The sequence below is a fragment of the Eptatretus burgeri genome, chromosome 17, assembly GCF_056783735.1.
Source record: "Eptatretus burgeri isolate ZD-2024b chromosome 17, Ebu_testis_v1, whole genome shotgun sequence".
Classification (NCBI taxonomy): Eukaryota; Metazoa; Chordata; class Myxini; order Myxiniformes; family Myxinidae; genus Eptatretus; species Eptatretus burgeri.
Window position 1 is genome coordinate 50,119,918 of NC_140977.1, and position 23,463 is coordinate 50,143,380.

Genomic DNA, 23,463 nt, shown 5'->3' on the forward strand with positions numbered 1-23,463 from the left:
TGATGAACTTAAAATGTGTTTATACTGTGTTTACTCTCTGCTTACTGTTTACTCATAGTCTTATATATTTTGGATTTTGTTTGCATGATAATAAATTTATAATATGTTGATAATGTGTTTACTCTGTGTTTACTGTTTACTGATACAGTCTTGTTTATACTGGTTTTTGTTTCCATGATAATGTATTTATAATGTGTTATACTGTGTTTACTCTCTGCTCACTGTTTACTGATAAGGTATTGTTTCGACTGGTTTTTGTTTCCATGATAATGTATTTATAATGTGTTTATACTGTGTGCACTCTCTGCTCACTGTTTACTGATAAGGTATTGTTTCGACTGGTTTTTGTTTACATGATAATGTATTTATAATGTGTTTATAATGTGTTTACTCTCTGCTTACTGTTTACTCATCCAGTCTTATTTATACTGGTTTTTGTTTCCATGATAATGTATTTATAATGTGTTTATACTGTGTGCACTCTCTGCTCACTGTTTACCGATAAGGTATTGTTTCGACTGGTTTTTGTTTACATGAGAATACATTTTTACATTTGTGGGGGAGGGGGGGCGGTGGATGTTACCACAGAGCAGATAGGAATGTATGGAGTAACATGGTCTGTGTGCAAGTACTTAGCCATCTCCATGTATTAAGTAGGGAAACATTAGCATAGGAATTGTCTTGTTTGAATGTGTGCCATACAGGGGGTAGTGCATGGTAATAATTTGTTAGGGATTTTGGTGAGGAAATTTTGTGTAAAAACTCTATGTCTCTTTTCTTCATTGCACAGCTCGCGAGTCACTAGTGGCTCCTGGTGGTCTAAAGTGCGCCGCCTGACATGTGGCCGATACTACACAAATATGAAAAGACCCCATCATATTCCACCATAAATACTATCAAATTGATGTTTCAAATGAGTGTTCCAATGTGAAGCATAAAAGTACCATAACTACATCAGGATATAGTTGCTGTACACAAACATTTATGTTTGCAGCTCAGTTAACCACAATGTTGAAGAGTATGTGGAGGTGGGGCCTAATAGCAGCCATTATGGAGTCCTGCAAGCACTACCAGATTTAGGGATGGCCAGGTGGGGCCATGGTCCCGGGGCCCCCCACATTTCGGAGCCCCCCACAATTTTGATGACATTTTGAAAATCCCTTGAAAATGTGCTTCTAAAGTTTTATTGTCCGTGAATGAAGATTGTAAACTCTTTGTAAGGATATCTTTTCAAAATTGTCCGTCATTGTGAGGGTCCTTTTCAAGCTTTGGCTTTTTCAAGCCGTTTCTTCCACGGTCCACAGAATGGGTCCAACGTGCTCAAAAATTCCCGGGGCAAGCCTCGGGCATTGGGGGCCCACATTCGGATCCTTTTTTGGATCGATCATCGATGCTCCGAATGGTTGAGCGTGGCCAACTAACAACGGCACTGCCCGCCAGAGCCCAGCAAGCACAGACGGAATACAGAGGTCCAGCCAGAGGAGAGGTGAAAAGGTGAAAGTCGACGTGGTAAAACTAGGCCAGTCCAGCACAGCACACGGCCGGCAGGGGTAGTATTGTACACACTGAAACTGCGGCTGGCAGAGAACGCTGTCAGTACCCTGCTTACTAGCGCACACAGCACAGTAACACGGTGTGACTTTCTCTGTTCCAGGTGTGTGAAACATACTTGTTGCTCGTGATTCTGGTACGTCCCATGTGCACTCTGACAATATTTCGGTTACTCGGTACCTACCAGCTGCAGAAACCACAATGAGCGGCTTTGGTGACGACAGGCACAAATCCAGGGTTCCACGGAAATATGACAGTGGTGCTCAAAAGCGGAAACGTTCCAAGGAAAAAGATGAAAGACACAAGGCTGTCGTCGACAAGACCCAGGAAATCTCAGAGTTTTTCACTCCTGCACAAACAGGCGATTCGTCCATGTCAGAGGCTGGGACACCAACAGAGACAGAACAAGTGGATTTGGCAAAGCAACCACCACGTCAAGATTCAACAAACATCTCGGAAGGTTCCACCGATGAAGAACATGCATCAGATGAAGAAGCGAGAGATATACTGACTGATCGTGGACCTGGCTTTGCCAATGACATTGGATGTTGGCCTCCTGAGTGACCGTAGTCAGAGATGATCGACTTCTGGTCATCACGAGATTTGGAGCCCCTGTAGAATTCGACTGGTCCCTTTGATTCATCCATACAGTTCGTTGAAGGTCGGAAACGCTGCTGCTCCAAGAATCTTTTTTTACCGTAGACGACAAAACGGAGAGTCCGTGAAAAGGTTCTGGATTTGCTTCTCCACATCAACCGGAAAACTGAACTGCATCACTTGCAAGCTCTTTGGAGGCGCCACTGCCCTGGGTGGGGAAGGATTCAATGATTGGAAGCATGCCAGTCGTTCTATCGAGGTGCATGAGCTCTCGCATGTGCATTGTGCGAATATCATCCGCTTGTCAGACAGAGCAACATCCGCAGGTTGTGTGGACACTGAACTCGTCAAACAGGTGAGTGAGATTGCGTCCTATTGGAGGGAGGTGTGGAAACGAAGTGTGAGCGTGATATCGTTTCTCGCTGAGCATGGTCTAGTGTTCCGTGGATCGGATGAAATTGTTGGGTCACGGACGAACGGTAACTATCTTGGTTTAATGGAATTACTTGCGGAATACGATCCATTTTTGGCGCAGTACATTCAGAAATATGCCAACCAAGGTAGTGGCCACACCAACAACTTATCATCTATGACATGTGAAGAGTTAATCTCCGTCATTGGAAAATCTGTTCTGGATAACATCGTCGCTCGTGTGAAAGAGGCAAAATACTTCTCTTTGTCAGTCGATTCTACTCCTGACATAAGCCACATTGAACAGCTCACAGTTATTCTACGATACATCAAGAACGAGGCTCCAATGGAGCATTTCATGACCTTTCTAAGCAACACAGGACACACTGGACTCCAGCAAGCGACGGCATTACTGGATTTTTTTGAAAGCCACTGGATTGGACATCACTAACTGCCGAGGACAATCTTACGATAATGCATCTAATATGAGTGGCCGATACAATGGGATGCAGGGAATGATCCAAAAGGAGAACCCTATTGCAATATTTGTGTCATGCGTGACGCACTCATTGAACTTAGTCGGTCAGTCGGCCGTGGGATGCTGTAGACTTGCACCAGGATTCTTTGAATTCGTGGAACAAGTGTATGTATTTTTTACAGCTTCCACGTCGCGCTACGCCAGATTATTTGATGCCCTGAAAGCCAAAGGTCTGCAACTACCAAAGCGCCTCAGCGACACTCGCTGGTCGGCTCATTCTGATGCAACCCGCGCTCTTCTAGATGGTTACAGCGAAATCATGGATGTCCTCGATGAAATTGCAAACGATGAACAACGAAAGAGTGAAACAAGAAACACCGCCGAGACACTTCACCAAATGATGTGCACGCTCGAGATAGGGTTCTATGCTGGTTTCTGGTCTACTGTCCTTGGTAGATTTGATCGTACGAGTAAAACCCTTCAGTCACAAGCTACCGATCTCAACACAGCCGTGCAGCTCCTCAAGTCACTGGCGATCTTCGTGCAGTCATTACGCGATCAGTTTGATACATTCGTTGTTGACGGAGTGGAGCGCTCAGGTATGGAGGAATTCACTCGCGGATCGCGTAGACGAAAGCGTAATGTCCACCTCACTCCCTTGGACTACGGATACACTCCAGAAGTAGAACTAGACGCCAAGGAGTCCTTTCGCATCAGTGGATACGTTGCAGTGATCGACGTACTGTTGTCGCAGTTGGAAAAGCTTACAAGCGCTTACAGCGAGATGAGCGACAGATTTGGATTCCTGCGTGCTCTTGTTCAACTCGAAGTGGAGCAGATTCGAGTCATGCTTGAAGCTCGTCGAGCTGTATCGAGAAGATCTATCACCTGACCTCACAGAAGAAATGATTCAGTTTCAAGCCATGATGAAGGAGTCAGAGCCAGACTCGGGCCGTACTGAACTCGAGATGAACAGTTTTCTTATCGAGCGAAAACTCACCGATACTTTCCCAAACGTGGAAGTGCTGCTTCGGATTTACCTCTCACTGATGTTGTCGAACTGCTCCGGGGAGCGCTCGTTTTCGAAACTCAAGCTTATCAAGAACCATCCTCGCTCCACGATGGGGCAGCAGAGACTGGTCAATCTGACCATCATTTCAACCGAATCCGATGTGCTCAATTCCATGCAGGTTGACAGTATCATATCTGAGTTCACTGCCGCGAAGTCGCGCAGGAAGCTTGTCCATTGATTAAGGCACCGTGTGTATGTTCATTGATGTGGATGACACTGCCGTATATTTGCGGTCACTGGAAGTCGGCTATTGATCACCATTTCGGATTTCTCTTGCCAAGAGAGTTTTTAGAAGTTAGAAGATTTTTAGTCGAAGTTCGTAGCATGATTAATGACAGTGCGTCGTTTGTTATTTTCTTATATTGGTCCATCTCTATCTCTTACTCTTGCAGCAACAACATTTTTGTGATTTGATTTTAGAATGAGCTCAGAGATAAGTCACCAGCCATATCAATAACGATCTGTCCATCTTGTCATATTGTCAGATATAATTGTAATTTGTGAACATGTATGCCAAATCATTCCTGATCAGGATCTGCCAAATCTATAGATACAAGTTCAGTTGTCGATGAAAAAGCAGTTATAATTTAAGTTGTTGATTAATCTCCAAATTTGGGGGCCCCCCACAATCATTGCGCCCACGGCCCCCCACATGGTAATGCCGGCCCTGCCTGCAAGTGGTATGGCGGCTCTCACACTGATGTCTTATCGGCAAAAGTGGCCCCCCTCTAAAGCAATAGTAAAGATCACTGCTCTGTCAACATCTACCAGCAAACGCTGGGAGACTTGGGAGGAGAGCAAGGGGAGGAGCGTTTGACCCCTCCTGGGAGGGTTGGGGGTGGGGGGCTCTGGTTCGTCTTGAAGGGGTGGAGCGTTACCTTGGGAGAAGACTGTGGAGCTAATCGGGCAGTTGGTCATGGAGCTGGAGATGACTGAGAAGCTGTCAGGTCTGAGGAGAAGGAGGAAAAAGACTGCTGTGGAGAATGTCTAAGTGGTGTGCGAGTTCAGAGGATCAGAATGTTGAGGAGGTCGTCCCACATGCCTGTTTTCATCCTGCGCCTGTTAATCCTGCCTACCTGCCTCTGCCCATTTTGTCATTCCTGCCTTGCCCTGTTTCGTGAACCTGCCCGTGTGCCTTTGTCTCATCATCCTGGTCTTTGTCTCCCCATCGTGCTCATTGCCCCCCTCATCGCCTGTTCATCTCCACTGCCGCCAGAGCTGAGTCCCCCGGTTTTTGAATTCGCTATATATGAGATATCCCTTATTGTCGGGTTTTCCGGCTGTGTGTGTGTGTGTGTGTGTGTGTGTGTGTGTGTGTGTGTGTGTGTGTGTGTGTGTGTGTGTGTGTGTGTGTGTGTGTGTGTGTGTGTGTGTGTGTGTGTGTGTGTGTGTCTGCAACGCGAGGCTCCACAGCACGAACCAGCGAACCGATTTCGATGAAACTTTGCCAACAGTTGCCATATGGTCTGGGAATGTGCGCGTTTGAATTCCGTTGCCTAGCAACCACCCATTGCTGTACTGCGGCCGAAAAACCGCGTACAGTATTTTCAATACTTGTCCTTCAGTTTTGAATGTAGAGAAGCGAGACTTCGGAATTAAACACTTCGAGATATTTCGAAAATTTTACTTGAGCCGATTTTTGATTGAGGTTTTATTTTTCAAATGGTAGTCCTTCAAAAATCGGGTGTCTATTTACCGTCATTTAAGGTGTGTGTATACAGTGTTTGTAAGGAACGACACCGTCGTTCCACCTTCGATCTCTCCTCGATCCAAACGTTATTGACCAAAGTGAAAAGGATCCAAGATAAATGGAATCACCGGCATTTCTGTCTTTGTGGATTTCTAATATGTTTGTTTATTTTCCGAAAACAATTCCTGGACCCACACACCACCTCCAATTACTTATTTATTTACCGAAAACGATTCCACGACCCACACACCACCTCCAATTATTTATTTATTTACCGAAAACGATTCCACGACCCACACACCACCTCCAATTATTTATTTATTTACCGAAAACGATTCCACGACCCACACACCACCTTCAATTACTTATTTATTTACCGAAAACGATTCCACGATCCACACACCACCTCCAATTATTTATTTATTTACCGAAAACAATTCCACGACCCACACACCACCTTCAATTATTTATTATTTAAAGTGGGAGTGGCGTAGGAAAGTGGGCGTGGCTTATGAAAAATATTGTGGCTCAGGAGGGGTGGTCAAACAAGAGCATTGAGAGAAGTTTATCGAGTTTTCCGTGTGTGTGTGTGTGTGTGTGTGTGTGTGTGTGTGTGTGTGTGTGTGTGTGTGTGTGTGTGTGTGTGTGTGTGTGTGTGTGTGTGTGTGTGTGTGTGTGTGTGTGTGTGTGTCTGCAATGCGAGGCTCCACAGCACAAACCAGCAAACCGATTATTTTTCAAATGGTCGTCCTTCAAAAATAGGGTATCTATTTACTGTCATTTTTTATGAGGAGTGCCAGTTGGCAAAATACGCAATAGGAAAAATCTTGCCAGGCAGAGGAACAATTGTATGTGAACCAATACGTCTTGGCAATGAATCTTCGTCGGTGGATCGGTCAGAATGAAAAGCATCGTATCCAGCGCTTCGATCCTAGCGGATCCCTCGTCGCCTACCGGCTTGTTGTTCTCTTTTCCCGTCTGTGACTGAGTCTGGAGTGAGGCACCTTCGTTTCTTGAGGTTCATTTTTATTGTCATTGTATGTAATTATTTATTGATTGCATCCCCTTCCTCGTAACCCACCGTCGTCTCCTCACGATAACATCATCCCTGGTTCTTTTTATTGTTTGAGGTACGGGAAACAAGCCCGTTGGCTTTACCAGAGCGAAGCTTCTCGTGTCTCTCTTCATGACCCCCACGCGTGTGCTCCGCCATTAATTCAGAACGTCTTCTCAGGAGTTGAGCCGCTCGGGATATCGCAGGACTTCAACCTCCCGCCCCAATGAGCTCACACTTAGTTGAATCATCGACGCTACAATATTTATAATGTGTTTTTAACTCTGTTTACTCTGTGTTTTCTGTTTACTGTTACAGTGTTGTTTATACTGGTTTTTGTTTTCATGATAATATATTTATAATGTGTTTATACTGTGTTTACTCGGTGCATACTGTTTTCTGATACAGTATTGTTGAAACTGCTTTTATGTTTTTTACATGATAATCTCATTGCCAATTTGGGGTTTGAGGATCGCCACGAGGGGAAGCACTCGAGTTCCTCCCGAACAACCGGTCCTGAGGCCGCCGGGAACAGATAACTCCATGCACCGGCAGGTTGCTAAGCAACCACAAAAGCCGATTGGCACTGCCAATCCGGGAAGGTTATACTACTTTGCATCATACCTTACCTGTGGACGGCCAAGTCTATTGGGGTCTTATGCCCTCAGCGCACACTCGGATTACTGCTGAGCGATACAATGAGTGTGCGCTGGCTAAGAAAAGCAAGTTCGGTGGGGGTAGAACTTCCCAGCTAAACTAAGGTGCGGACCATGCTCGAGCAATGAAGAAAAGGACTAAATGGGATGAGTTCATTTATATCAAAAGCAATTTATTATAAGTGAGGGCGAGGAAAGTCATGTGGCATAGTTAAGGGTTTATTCACAAAGTGTACAGCAGGGGAAAGCAAGGAATTGTGGATGTGGCAAAATAAATGCAGTTATTTATAAAAGAGAGACAGTGCAGAGTTACCCCAATATAATCTGCTACAATCTTAGCTTATGTTACACATGGTACAGGTGCCATCAGACACACGCCGGAGGAAGCTCGATAGTTCAGAGAGAGGAGAAGCAGTTGAGGTGTAAATTACTTCGTTGTACCTGGTGTGGTTGACGGACCTACGCAACCCAATCACTTAGGAGGGGAAAGGAGGGAAGAAAACTGTATACGTTGCGTGAGGAGGAGGTGCGAATATGTGGTGCAGTGTGATGCAAGAGGAAGGTGTGAAGAGGTGTGAATCATTAAAGCTCTTTCAATGATGCTTCCACAGTGGATGAGACAACAGATGGAGAAAAATATGAGTGAGAGATAACTTAACGGGGCATGTGTAAGAAAGTCTGTAAATTATGATTGACGAGGATGACTATGGAATGGCATGTGAGCTGAGCATCAATGACTCGGCAATAACCCAGCAACGCTGCTCGCGTCGCTCGTCTTTGCGCTGCCCTCTCAGCTCGGTTCTCGTTCGGCAAGACAATGATGCTCAGCTTGGCAAAGGCTCTGGAGGAAGGATGAAAAAGACAGACCGACTCAAAGACTCTGATTTGCTCACTTTTTAAAGAGCCTGGAGGGAAGGAGGAGCCAAAATTTGGAGCAAGAGAGCCTGTAGGCATTTCCATGCATCCCCATTGGTGCGTAGCTCTATAATTACGATGGGGTGCAGATCTTCGGGAGCGTTCTCTGGCCATGAACATGCGTTGGACTCCAATTGAGCGTTGTTATTTAGCGGAGCACCAGGACTACCTAGATGCCTTTGAACGAGCCCCAGCGCATACTTACACTTCAAGTTCCATGCCAAAGTACCCCGGCTTGCCGACACCTGCTATGTTCCTCGTTCCCTGGTATCCTCAATGACTGTTGTGAGCATCCATGAGCTGTTGGCAGTTGCGGCAGTTATAGTGAGGTGGGGAAAGCGCTGTTGTGTTTGTGGTGAGGATATTGGAGTGTTGGGAGAGGTTGAGGTGATTGTGGTGATGAGGTTGAAGTGGTTGATCGCAGTGGTGGCGTCTGTGGTGAAGAGGTCGGGCGTAGGTTGTTGTGGCGATTTTTAGAAGGCGTTTGTAGTGATCATGGTGAGCGTTGTAGCATCTTGGTGAGTGTGGTGAGGGTCTGAGGTGAGGTGTCAGTTGGTTTATGGCACGCCGTGATAATTATATATTTATAATGTGTTTACTGTGTGTTTACTGTTTTTTTTGTTTTCATGATAATATATTTATACTGTGTTTACTCTGTGTCTACTGTTTCCTGATAGTCTTGTTTATACTGGTTTTTGTTTTTACATGATTATATTGTTACGAATTCTGGCCCGCTTGGCGTGCGAGCGATTGCATAACTCCAATCGCAACCGCGTCGCCCACCGGACGGACAATTCAGTCGTGACCCTCCTGGAACTACCGCCAGGAGGTAGTCACGGGTGGGGGTTTAACTTCACCACGATCGTGCCAATTGCCCACCCGCGCAGGATAGGGTTGCTCGCCAAATTCGACCTACCTAAGTACCTGCGCGAGTAGTCGACCAGGCGATCGTACCTCGCCGCAGGTCGGCCAAGGACACGAACCACTTAAGCGGTCCGTTCCGTGCTACAGTGATAACCGAGCGGTGTTATCGCCGACCTCGACGGATGTGATTCTGTTTACCGGGTGCTTACACCCCTCTACCAATTTCTTCCGTGATGCAAGATGGCACTTTCAACGGGAAAGGATGCAACAAACTGGGAACATTCAAACAAAGCACATTTATTTACACTTGCACATATATACAGGCAAGGCAATGAATGAGTCATGCACGTATGTACTGCCAACAAGGAAAAAACACTGATACAGGCAAGAAAGCAATGAAAGCAATACCACCGACTACAAGCAAAGGTTTATTCACAAGCACAGTCACTTACACAAATCTACTTACTAGACGGCGCCACCACATACATTTACACAAAAAGCAAAGAAAAGCCACCCCCAAAGACAAGGGTGGCAGACAGGTTCGTGGACCGAATATGACGTGGAGCCTGGATGATCGGCCAGGCCCACGAGACCGAAGGGTCTTACCCGCGCCCTCATGGCGTGACGGTGGGCAGGTCGCGACGTCGACTCTCCCACGGTCTGGCGTGGCCGCGCCTGTCCTCGGGCACCTGGCTTGGCCGGTAAGCTCTCTCCGGCGTTCTACACCCGGATGCGCAGGCTCGCGCCGCACAGCAGGCACCACGGAACGGATGGGGTTGCCGGCGCTCTCTCAGCGCGGATGCTCAGTATGGGGGGGGGGAATTGCTGTTGCTCTCTCAGCACGTTGATGCTCTTTTAGCGAGTTGACGCTCTCTTAGCGAGTTGACGCTCGAACGAGCACCCTGGACTGCCTTGGCTCCGGCAAACTCGACTGGCGCTGACCGACTCTCTTATCTCACCGACTGCTCCACAGTTTCACCCTCCGATCGACAACCCCGAAGCTCCGGACTGCTGGCTCCACCGACTGACTGACTGACTCGCTGACCGTCAGCTCCGTTCTGCTCGCCCTTTTATAGGGCCCGGAGAAGCAAGAATCGACCCCTGACCCTTGACCTCCAACCCCGGCAAAGCGGACGTGGTAGAAATCACCAAAACACTCGCTCGACAGCGTGACTCCTGACCCCGGCAAAGCGGACGTGGTAGAAATCACCAAAACACTTGCTTGACAGCGTGACTCCTGACCCCGGCAAATCGGACGTGGTAGAAATCACCAAAACACTTGCTTGACAGCGTGACTCCTGACCCCGGCAAAGCGGACGTGGTAGAAATCACCAAAACACTTGCTTGACAGCGTGACTCCTGACCCCGGCAAATCGGACGTGGTAGAAATCACCAAAACACTCGCTCGACAGCGTGACTCCTGACCCCGGCAAAGCCGATGTGTGCAATTCACCAAAGCTTTGCCTGCCAGCACAGCTTCGTCCCGGCCGCGCCGATGTGTGTAATTCACCGAAGCTTCGCCTGCCAGCGCGGCTTCGTCCCGGCCGAGCCGATGTGTGTAATTCACCGAAACTTCGCCTGCCAGCGCGGCTTCGTCCCGGCCGCGCCGATGTGTGTAATTCACCGAAGCTTCGCCTGCCAGCGCGGCTTCGTCCCGGCCGCGCCGATGTGTGTAATTCACCGAAGATTTGCCTGCCAGCGCGGCTTCGTCCCGGCCGTGCCGATGTGTGTAATTCACCGAAGCTTTGCCTGCCAGCGCGGCTTCGTCCCGGCCGAGCTGATGTGTGTAATTCACCGAAGCTTTGCCTCGACAGCGCGAAGATAGCGTTGTCTCCAGGATGGAGGTGAAGCGATGTTTGCAGGGTGGCATTGTTGATGGTAGTGAAGGGTAAAGAGGCGAAGGTGGTGGTGGTTTGGTTGTGGTTGTTTGGGAACGATGTTGGTGGTGGTGATTTGGTTGTTGTGAGCGTCGTTTGAGAATGGCGGTGAAGCGATGTTTGCGTGGTGGAGTTGTGGAGGTAAAGAGACGAAGATGGTGGTGTTTGAGTTGTAGTTGTTTGGGAATGATGTTGGTGGTGGCGATTTGGTTGTTGGGGAATGATTGGTCCAAAATAATGTTAGAGAAAAGAAAAACGGCTATCTCAAAGCGTCGCAGCCCGTTGAACACGAATAAAACCACGAAACAATGGTGGGGAACTATCTGCACATAAACTTACCGGCATAACTGATCTAAGGACCTTTCTGGTGTTGTGCAAATTTCCACAGCTGTAACAATATATTTATAATGTGTTTACTGTGTGTTTACTGTTTTTTTGTTTTCATGATAATATATTTATAATGTGTTTATACTGTGTTTACTTTGTGCTTACTGTTTACTGATAGTCTAGTTTGTACTGGTTTTTGTTTTTACATGATTATATATTTATAATGTGTTTACTGTGTGATTGCTGTTTTTTTTGTTTTCATGATAATATATTGTTACGTTTGAGGGGGGGGTATGCATTCAAAGGGTAATTAGGATGTTTAATTAGGTATGCCATGCTGTTCGAGTGTACCAGGATCTCGATGTAATAAGTAGCAATTCAGTGGTGATAAGTTGTCTAGTAAATGTCCATTTCTTCAAGGGGGAAATGATAATTGTCACGTAATTAGATAGGGATACGGGATAGGGTAAGTGTGTCTGCGTAAACTCCTTTTAGTATTCCCTGGAGGCTTGCCGTGACGTCACAGGACAGTGCTGCGGATGGCTCCGCCCCGTGATCACGATTGGCGGAAGGCGACGGCGGTGGGCCAATAAAACGGCTCGATTGGAAGTGACGAGGACGGGAGGATAAAAAGGTTCTGTACGGGGTCGAGAGGAGGAAGAAGATCGGGACAGAAAAACTGTTCTGGTGGAGGCTGTTGTGCTGGGAGCGTGCTGTGTTGTTGCGCTGATTCGATCCTGGTTTCATCGTGTCTCGAGGCCTTGCTGTGCTTCGTGCCTCAGCTCGGTTGGCTCTGGGGTTCTGCTGGCTCGGAGTACGGGGTCGTACGGCGGGCGGACCTGCCTCCCTCTCCTGCTCGCAACTTGGCGCCAGAACTGGTTCCCTGGCGGCTGTGAGCGGACTTGGGCCAGGACCAGGAGGTCGACAGCATCACGGTGTCTCCTGCCCCTGACGAGCGCAACGCCAGCTCGTCCGACGCCAATCCAGGGACTGTTGCGTTTACACCACAGGCCAGCCTGACCACCAGGACCAGCTACGTTGTGTGTGTGTGTGTGTGTGTGTGTGTGTGTGTGTGTGTGTGTGTGTGTGTGTGTGTGTGTGTGTGTGTGTGTGTGTGTGTGTGTGTGTGTGTGTGTGTGTGTGTGTGTGTGTGTGTGTGTGTGTGTGTGTGTGTGTGTGTGTGTACCTGGCGCCTTAGAGGGTTTGAGATTGGTATATCCATTGGAATTGCTTGTGTTTTCCCCACGCCCGAACCCACACCACCATCCCGTCGAATCGCCCCGGATCCCTCTTCTTGCCGAGTCTTGTTATTTCTGGTTAGAGAAATAAACGTTATCAACTCGGTGAAAAGCGACTCGTGCCACCTTCCTCGTCCCGTTTGCGGTAGAGCGATTAGAACCGCCATCTTTGGGTTGTAAAGGATAAACCGCCTTCATCGTTTCGGCTCATTCTACGTTGGCGGGACTGTTCAAGTCCCGTGGACGTCACAATATTTATAATGTGTTTATACTGTGTTTACTCTGTGCTTACTGTTCACTGATAGTCTTGTTTATACTGGTTTTTGTTTTTACATGATTATATATTTATAATATGTTTACTGTGTGTTTACTGTTTTTTTTGTTTTCATGATAATATATTTATAATGTGTTTATACTGTGTTTACTCTGTGCTTACTGTTTACTGATACTGTCTTGTAAAAACAAAAACCAGTATAAACATGATTATATATTTATAATGTGTTTACTGTGTGTTTACTCTGTGCTTACTGTTTACTGATACTGTCTTGTTTATACTGGTTTTTGTTTTTATGATAATATATTTATAATGTGTTTACTGTGTGTTTACTCTGTGCTTACTGTTTACTGATACAGTCTTGTTTATACTGGTTTTTGTTTTTACATGATTATATATTTATAATGTGTTTACTGTGTGCTTACTGTTTATTGATATAGTCTTGTTTATGCTGGTTTTTGTTTTCATGATAATGTATTTATAATGTGTTTACAACTGTGTTTATTCTGTGTTTACTGTTTACTGATATAGAATTGTTCATGCTGTTTTATTTTTTTTCATGATTATATTTTTATAATGTGTTTACTGGATTTTTGTTTTCATGATGATATATTTATAATGTGTTTATACTGTGTTTACTCTGTCCTTACTCTTTACCGACACAGTATTGTTATATTGTGTTTTGTTTCCATGATAATGTATTTATTATATGTTTATGATTGTATTTACTTTGTTTTTACAGTGTTTACTCTGTGCTTACTGTTTACTGATACAGTCTTGTTTATACTGGTTTTTGTTTTTACATGATTATATATTTATAATGTGTTTACTGTGTGCTTACTGTTTATTGATATAGTCTTGTTTATGCTGGTTTTTGTTTTCATGATAATGTATTTATAATGTGTTTACAACTGTGTTTATTCTGTGTTTACTGTTTACTGATATAGTATTGTTCATGCTGTTTTATTTTTTTTCATGATTATATTTTTTATAATGTGTTTACTGGATTTTTGTTTTCATGATGATATATTTATAATGTGTTTATACTGTGTTTACTCTGTCCTTACTCTTTACCGACACAGTATTGTTATATTGTGTTTTGTTTCCATGATAATGTATTTATTATATGTTTATGATCGTATTTACTTTGTTTTTACAGTGTTTACTTGTGCTGTTTATTTGGTGTTTACCCGATACCATGTTTATTTTTTAACTCCAAATTGTTTGTTTGTTTCCTTCACCACCGAAGGTGAAGTACGTTATGTTTTCACCCCTTTCTGTCTGTTTGTCTGTTTGTTTGTGAACAGGATATCTCAAAAAGCCGTGCACGGATCTGGATGAAATTTTGTGGACAGGTTCGGTGTGTGACAAGGACGAACTGATTAGATTTTGGTGAAGATCCGGATCCGGTTCCAACTACTAGAATTTTAAAAGTGATTCTTCACCATTGAGACATACCAAAAACGACATATAGCATGATATCTCAAAAAGTTTTGGACAGATTTTGATGAAACTTGGTGGATATGTTGGATGTGTGAAAAGTAAGAATTGATTCAATTTTGTTGAAGATCGGGATCCGGATCAGGATATGATATTTTTTTAAGTGATTCTTCACCATTGAGAGATAGGGCTGAACTGATATATAGGATATCTCAAAAATCCGAATCGGGATCTGGATACGAGAATTGTTTAACTTTATAAAGTGATTCTTAACTATTGAGAGATAGGGCCAAAAACGATATAGTTAGTACTGTATAGCCTGATATTTCAAAAATGTATTGGGCCCAATATGTTGTCTTGGATCAGGCATTACGTGGTGGAGGTATGCGCTCCACCGAGTGCCCATCTAGTTTTCTTTATTTTTCACTTTTTTCCAAGCTGTTCTTCTCCCACCCTTTACTCTTCTCAACGACTTGAACTCCTGTGTCAAATTTGGTGCGTGCAGAGCCTTTTTAATTCAACATTGCACAAAGCGGGAAACTTGTCTTTGGTCAACGGAAACTTGGTCAACGCGACCGTTTTAATTTATGATTTGAACTGAAAAAACTTTGTGCTCCCTCCCTCGTATTTCCTGGGAACTATGAACAGTACATGCCCAATGTATAGTACAGGCAGGTCAAAATGTCGGACCTGAGCCTGGCCTGCTTGCAGGAGTGCAACCAGAATATTTCTTCGAGGGTGTTTGAGGGGAGGGTCCTCCATATTGCCTGTTAAGTAAAAGAAACCACTATAATTAAAAAGGAGAATGGGGGCAGGTATATTTGTATACTTTACACTCTCTGCACTATTGCCAAGGGGTAGACTTGAGCCACCTTTCCCACTCCCTCATATTCATGGAGCCCCTTACTGCTGGGCAGCTACACTCATTGTTTTAAATTCATTTTCAAAAATGTAGAGTGCACACATATTATTACACTACACACAGGAGGCATTCAGATTTTAAAAGGGAGCTCACATAATCAAAAGAATAATCAAAAGATGAATGCGATGGATATAATTATATCAAGTCATCTTCGTTATCCCCATTTTCCGAGATGTGGCCTGGGTCAGCCAGGCTGTATGGAAAAGCGACACTGGCCCTGCACACCACAATTCCGTGCAGGATTCCCTTTCATGGAAGCATTTCACTCACACCGGATACTCGGTCACGTCGAGCGATCAGAAAAGCGAGTTGATGATAAAACACGCTTTGTGTTCTCTCGCTTTTTCTTTTTCAACTCTGAAAGAATATACCAATCGTGCACCGGTGAGAGTGAGGGAAGGAGAGGCTGGGAATTGGGAGGGAGGGAGAGAGACAGACAGACAGACAGACAGACAGACAGACAGACAGCTTTGAGCATTAACCACTATCAATTATTATTAATATGATAATCCAGCACCTCATTCGTATTCGAGAGGTGAGGTCACAAATGCAGCTTTCTATTTCTAAAATAATATTTCCTTTGTTCCGTGCCTTCGGTTTCCACGAAAGCAAACTCGTTTGGGGTTTCAATCCTGGTAAACGAGTTTTTCTTTCTTCTTCCCCACAACAAACCTGTAGTTGAACCTAATTTTTACAAACAAGACCATCATTGTGCTTCAAGAAATTCCTTCAAAGGCAAAAACCTGTTACTTAGCAGAAATCGCTGTGATTAATTGTGCTGATTGATGAAGCGAAAATGATTTGGATCGGTGGTGGGAGAGCGAAAGGTTGGTTCGATGGACTTGTGGTTCGACTTCACTCGGATGGGGAAGGTTACCTGTGAATGTAAGATGGTTTTAATGTATGCAAAAATAAATCAGTAAAATAATAAACAAGTTATTATATACACAGGTGCTGAGGATGTGTGTGCACCTCCCCAGACTGTTGAACGAACACGAGAAGCGGCCATTCATCGAGGAAGCCGAGAGACTGCGCGTCCAGCATAAGAAGGACCACCCGGATTACAAGTACCAGCCACGGCGTAGGAAACCACCGAAAGGCGAAAGCGATGGTGTGGATTCTCGGCACGGCGCACACCCCTACCCCGGTATAGACAAGCTCTGCGTCATGTCTGCCCTTTGTCTGTCTTTTGCTTTCTTTAGTCGTGATGAGGGTAAGGTGGAAAAATGTAATCTGGATGATGTATTTGTTCGTATTGTTGTATGTTCTTCTCATGACGTTTTGACCATCACTCACGTATATTTTTCAAGGTATAATAATAATACTTTAGTTTATTCATGTAAAAACACCAAACAAGGCAGTCCGAAGACTGAAATTCGTATGGTTTACATTGTAAAGTATAAAATAACAGTAATCATTACATTAAAAAAATCATTACATTAACAAAATCATCAAAGATAAAATAAATACCAATTGAAAAAAAAAACAACAACTAGAAATATGAACTTTTTCACGTTTAGAATCACATGATATAAGTCGTACAAAAATGGTGCTGAAACCACCCAGGATGTACAAACGGTAACAGACTCATGATAATGAGTTCAATAAAGCTGTGAAGTGGGGAATGGTTGAATTTTTATACGGTTTCATTCTTCAACAGAGAAGGTCCAGATTTAAAGAGTTTATTGGCTGGAGGCTGGAACGAAATTGAGATTGACGGATAGGAGGCAGCATTTCACCATGACGCTCCAATTTGAGGATAGGCGTTCCAAACCGTGTGAGGAGTTTGTATATGTGCTCTAATTAAGGGGGGGGAGACACATGACACATATCAAGAGACACATGGATTCTGTTTGTGCAAGTTACCATCCCATTGTATGCTGTGCAATGGATTGCACGCTTCTGCACTCATTCAATCTCGACACTCTGAGCCTCGGTCAAACTGGAGCTCCACACAGGTCAGAAGAGCCAAGCTCGAGTAGGGGGCAGATGTACCTTTTGTAGATGGTCACCAGGTCACAAACAAGGACACTTTTTCTTCAAAACGCATAGGATGTACAGCTGTCTGGAAGCACATGTAACCATCTGCAAAACTTGGTGATGGTGATGCCGAGAAGGGAAAGTGAGTCCACCCTTTGTAAGGGTGAGTCATCAATGGTTACTTGGGGTTGGAGAAGTACATCGATATATATATATATATATATATATATATATATATATATATATATATATATGTATATATATATATATATATATATATGTATATATGTATATATGTATATATATATATGTATATATATATATATATATATATATATATATATATATATATATATATATATATATATAGACACAGAACCCATACAGTATATAATGTCGGACACCAGTATTCACAGATTCGCTATTTGTGGACCCAGCATATTCGTGGGTCATAAAATGTGACCTGCTCCGACCTTCGCACTTCATGTATTCACGGTTTTAAAATTTACTGATTTATTTAAACACTTCAGGACTGGTCTATATCCACCTGGGAAAATGGAAATCAGCCAACATCACAGCATTACATAAAAAGGTGCAAAAACAGATCCCCTTAACTACAGACCAATTAGCTTACTTCCAATCATCAACAGAGTGATGGAATCTATCATCACAGTTGACATAACATCATTCCTTCTCTCCAACAGCCTCATCTCAGATCATCAATTCAGATGCAGACCTGGTCACTCTACCTTGGACATGCTGTTTCTACTCTCCCAACAATGGTGGAGGCCCTTATCAGGGCCATCTATCTCGATATATCTCGAGCTACTGATACAGTCTGCCATTCTGCCTTGCTCTCCAAACTGTCTGCCAATGGAATCCAAGGCCAACTGCACTTTTGGAATCCTGACTTCCTCCACTCTCATAAACAATGCATGGCTCACAATGGAACCCTTTAATCTTCTCTCCCTGTCAAGGCTGGATTACCCCAAGGTAGTGTTCTAGGCCCCATATTATTCCTCATCTTCATCAATGATCTCACTATCTCTCTGGGAAATCTTCTTTATCTCTTTGCTGATGACTCTACTCTCTGCCATGATATCTCTCATCCTTTTGACAGACAGGCAGCAGCCTCTCTCCTGCTCAGATCTTGACAAAATCATAAACTGGTCAAACACAATTTTGCTTGAGCATCTATATAGTCCACCCTTTGCATTCTCCCATACCCCTCATCGTTACCTGCATCCCTTGTTTGTCCATCTCCATCTTTCTCCCTCCACTCTGCTGTTGGTGTTTCCCCTTTCTCCTGCTGTTCCCTTTGTTAGGTTGTGTCCTGCATTGTTGTGTGTATTTGCTCTTCCGCGAGCCTAGACCATGTTTAAAAAAAAAACAACAACAAAAAAACCCCCAATGCCCCGAGATTTGCAGATCCTGACATTTGCGGACCCCGACATTCACATAATTTTTCAAGAATGTATCCCCCCGTGAATAATGGGGTCCGACAGTGTACATATGGTGCCTTCAGAAAGTATTCACACCCCTTGACTTTTCATTTTGTTGTGTCACAGCCTGAATTAAAAAAATTTGGATTAAATTAAAAAAAAAAAATTGTCACTGATCTCCACAAAATACCCCATAATGACAAAGTGAAAACATGTTTTTAGAATTTTTTACAAAATTTATGGAAAATGAAGTACAGAAATATCTAGTTTCCATAAGTATTCAGCCCCCTAAGTCGATATTTGTAGAAGTGCCTTTGGCATCAATTGGATATGTCTGTATCAGCTTTTCACATCTGGATTTGGGGATTTTCGCCCATTATTCCTTGTATATTTGCTCAAGCTCTGTCAAGTTGTATGTGGAGTGTCGGGTGAACAGCAATATTCAAGTCTTTCCACAGATTCTCAATGGGATTCACATCTGGACTTCGGCTGGGCCACTCAAGAACGTTCATTCCAGGGTTATTCTGAAGTCATTCCAGGGTAGCTTTGGCTGTATGCTTGGGGTCATTGGCCTGTTGGAATGTAAATCTTTGCCACAGTCAGAGGTCTTTTACACTCTAAAGGAGGTTCTCCTCAAGGATTTGGCTCCATTCATCATTCCCTCTATTGTTACAAGCCTCCCAGTCCCTGCCACTGAAAAGCATCCCCATAGCATGATGCTGCCACCGCCATGTTTCACGGTTAGGATGGTGTTAGATGGGTGATGAGCTGTGCTCAGTTTCCACCAGGCGTAGCACTTTTCATTCAGCCAAAAGAGTTCAACTTTCATCTCATCAGTCCATAGAATATTTTGCCTGGTGCTCTGTCTTTCACGTGCCTTTTTGCAAACTCCAAGCGTGCTGTCATGTGCCTTTTTCACAAGAGTGGCTTCTGTTTGGCCACTCTCCCATGAAGGCTGGATTTGTGAAGCACTGCAGAGACTCTTGTCCTTCCAGAAGGTTCTCCCATCTCAGCCAAAGAGCTCTGTAGTTCTGTCAGAGTGGTCACTGGGTTCTTGGTCACCTCTCTGACCAAGGTCCTTGTCCATTTGCTCAGTTTGGTTGGACGGCCAGCTCTAGGAAGGGTCTGGGTAGTTCCATATTCTTTCCATTTCCTAATGATGAAGCTCACTGTGCTCTTGGGAACTTTGAACAGTCTCGAAATTGTTTTATCCCCTTCCCCAGATCAATGCCTCCTCACAATTCTATCTCGGAGTTCTACAGACAGTTCCTTGGACTTCATGGTAGAGTTTCTGTTCCGACATGCAATGTCAACTGTGGGACCTTATATAGAAAGGTGTGTTTCTTTCTAAATCATGTCCAATCAATTGTAGTGGCCACAGGTGGCCTCCAATCAAGTTGTCGAGACATCTCAAGGATGATCAAAGGAAATTGGAGATGCACCTGAGCTCAATTTGGAGTGCCATAGCAAAGGGGTTGAATAATTATTGATGCAAAACATTTCAGCTTTTCAATTTTCATTAATTTTTTTTAAATTTCTAACAAAAAAATCCCACTTTGACAAAATTCCACTTTTTGTCACTGATCCACACATAATATTGCTTAAGCAGTGACAAAAAAAATTAAATTTAATCCATTTTAATTCTCGGCTGTAACACAACAAAATATAAAAAAGTCGAGGGGTGTGAATAATTTTTGAAGGCACTGTATAAAATAATTCAAAGTGTATGTGCGTTATTCTTTCATGGCCAAACCATAGCAAAAAGAGGACCCAATACTTGATTGTAGGAAATTTAGAATCTGGCAAAGGTTTTAAGGTATCCCTCCCACCCGAACCTCCCCCCCCCCCAACAAGGAAGTCCTCTGTATGTATGTTTGTGTAGGTCTGAGTATCATAGAAAACAAAACGGCTGAGCTAATCTTCACCAAACTTTGCAAATGTGCTGGGGGTACTCAGGGTCAGGTCATGGGTGCAACATCCCCCCACCATCACAAGGCAATTCTCTGTATGTGTCTGAAAATGAAGAATCTGACGTCAAACTAGAAATGAGGCCATTTGGCACATCATTGATGTGTTGCACTCTCTGGTTAACTTTTGCTCCAGTTTGAAACGTCAATCTTCTTGATTGTTTACTAAAGTCTAAATAACCCGTTGTTGATCGGGTGATCCAGCTTGGGTGGGGTACCCGGCGCTGTACGGGGTAAAACAACTAAGCTGTACGGGACATGTTGTGCATTGAAAACGTTTAAATCTTATTAATAATTTCAAGTGTTTGTGTGTTTATTTGTGCGTTTGTTTGTTGCTCTTTCATGGCCGAATCGTAGTACATGGAGGCCCCAACCTTTGGGTGTAGGTACTTCAGAATAATGGGCAAGGTTTTATGCAACCGTATGGACAGTTCTCCCGCAGTGTTTTATACAATTTTACAATTCCAAACATTAATATATTTATATTTTCCATGTTTTGCTATTGTTAGAAAACTTTGTGTGCCAAATGTAGATATATATTTTGTACATTTTTGGTTCAAGGCCGCTTTGAGGCCAACAAAGGCCGCTATAAAGTGTATATTTGGATGTAGGGTCAGGCAGTGCTGCCATCAGCCCGCAGGCAAAAGGTAACCACCATGAGGGCAATAACTGCATCGCTTTTCAATGTCCAACACATCCCGAAACCACCAACTTCTTATAAGTACAAAAATCTACAATCTTACAAATAACTTCAAGTAGCTGGGTACATTTTTCTCAGGCAGCACCGGGTATTCCACCTAGTATATATACAGGGGGCTGCAAAAGTCGGTATACAGTAAGGATTATACCAGTATTACCAGTATTATAATAGTGGTGCAAGGATTCATTTAATACTAGAATTCATTTAATTTGAACATTTGAGGGATTAATATGTTTATTATTGATATGCTTGTATAATCAATAAAATGCGTTTTGTGCGCATGTTTTGTTTTTCATTACTGTATACCTACTTTTGCAGCCCCCTGTATATATGTATATATATATATATATATATATATATATATATATATATATATATATATATATATGTATACTGCATATGTGTGTATATATGTATATATATATATATATATATATATATATATATATATATATATATATATATATATGTATATAATTGTTTTAGACAGAAAAATATATTGCTGAACAAGTCTAATATAGTTTTGGACAGGTGTGTATTTTTTACTGTGTATACCTACCGAACCCCATGCTGTGATCAGCGTGGGAATGCTTTGACATCATGTTTTGGATACATTCCCTGGGTGCATTTATGATGCATTTGCACTTGTACGTCTTGTCGAGTGCTCACAGATTGGTTCGGAATTACATTTTCAGATCGTGTCATACTCTCAAAGCCGTTCCATGCTCAAATAGCGAAGGGAGCGAAGCCCAACCTTGACTTGGTTTTGAATATCATCGCATTATTTGTGTCCGAGATACATAATTCCATGTTTGTAACCCAGTGTGTGTGGAACATCGATGCTTGTGATTGGCCAATGCGTGTGATTCAACAGTGACATACTAACTGGTCTTGTGTCAATGTTGTGCATTTTCAAAGGTGTAGTCCTGCAATTTTGATTTGCAGCACTTGAAATATTTTACAACTTTATGAAAACATTGAGATCCTTAGCGTTGCTGCTGTGTTTTTAATTGTTTTCTTTTAATTTATCGACATGCATAGTATTTGTCAAAAATTAAAGGGTTATTGATCGGGTCCTCCACGACACCTTTCAAGCTGTGAGCCATTTTCCTCGTCGCCTTCACCACAACTGCTATTTGTTCCTCCAGGTTCGGGCCAGAGTCCACCGACCCCTCCGAGTACGCCAAAAGCGGAGGGAATGCAAGGCAAGGGTGAGGGGAAGCGCCCGTGCACTTCAGGAGACACGAACAGACCACCTTTGGACTTTTCAGGCATCGGAATTGGTGAGCTGAGTCCGGAGGTTATCTCCAACATCGGGACATTTGACGTCACTGAGTTTGATCAGTACTTGCCACAGAATGGTCACTCAGTTATCGCGTCCCTGCCAGCATACGCTCCCACAGGCTACGCCCATCAGGGCACGTGGGCACACAGAGCTTCTTCGATCGAGAGGGACAATCGCATACGAGCTGGAGTCAAGGCGGAGCAGGCGAGTCCTGGGAGGTTTTCTCCTCCACCACCACCACCACCTCCTCCCCCACCTCCCCCGCTCCCTCCACCACCACCTCCACCACCGCACCACCACCACCACCAACAGCAGCAACATCAGCAAGCGCAGGGTGCATTCACTCCCCTTGGGGTTCACGCCACCCCGCAGTCATTTGTCGCCGCTCTACCTGCAGATCTTGCAGCCAGTGGGCGTCCACAGCTACCCGATTATCCTTCGGCAGAACATCTCTCTGCAGCCTCTTTTTACAGCCAGGGTCTCTACCAAGCTTTCCCCGCATATCTGAGTGCGCATCAACGCCCGCTGTACGCGCCTGTGAGCGAGGCGGGGAGTGGACCGCATAGCCCTGGGCAACCCTGGGAGGCACCTGTGTATACCCAGCTGAGCAGGCCCTGAGATTGAAACCCCCAATACCCCCTCTCCTTCCATGCCGAAACACCTAACCATGCCTGTATCTGCAACCCTTCCCCATATTACCTGCGTGTCTATAAAAGGTAAATC

At 44.1% G+C, this 23,463-nt stretch overlaps 1 protein-coding gene across 3 annotated transcripts in view; it reads left to right on the forward strand.

Moving 5' to 3' along the window:
• Nucleotides 1–23,463, forward strand: part of LOC147010065 (transcription factor Sox-10-like) — a 64,213-nt gene that overhangs the window by 40,462 nt on the left and 288 nt on the right. Inside the window, exons 2-4 of one of the 3 annotated variants that reach the window (XM_085863358.1) lie at nucleotides 16,347–16,513; nucleotides 22,604–22,738; nucleotides 22,844–23,463. The exon at nucleotides 22,844–23,463 is cut by the window's right edge and continues 288 nt beyond it. In XM_085863358.1, the coding sequence (XP_085719484.1) occupies nucleotides 16,347–16,513; nucleotides 22,604–22,738; nucleotides 22,844–23,358 (817 nt within the window). In that variant the 3' untranslated portion in view covers nucleotides 23,359–23,463. Of the gene's footprint in view, nucleotides 1–16,346; nucleotides 16,514–22,603 lie in introns of all 3 variants that reach the window. The other 2 variants (XM_085863355.1, XM_085863357.1) reach the window with 2 other exon arrangements.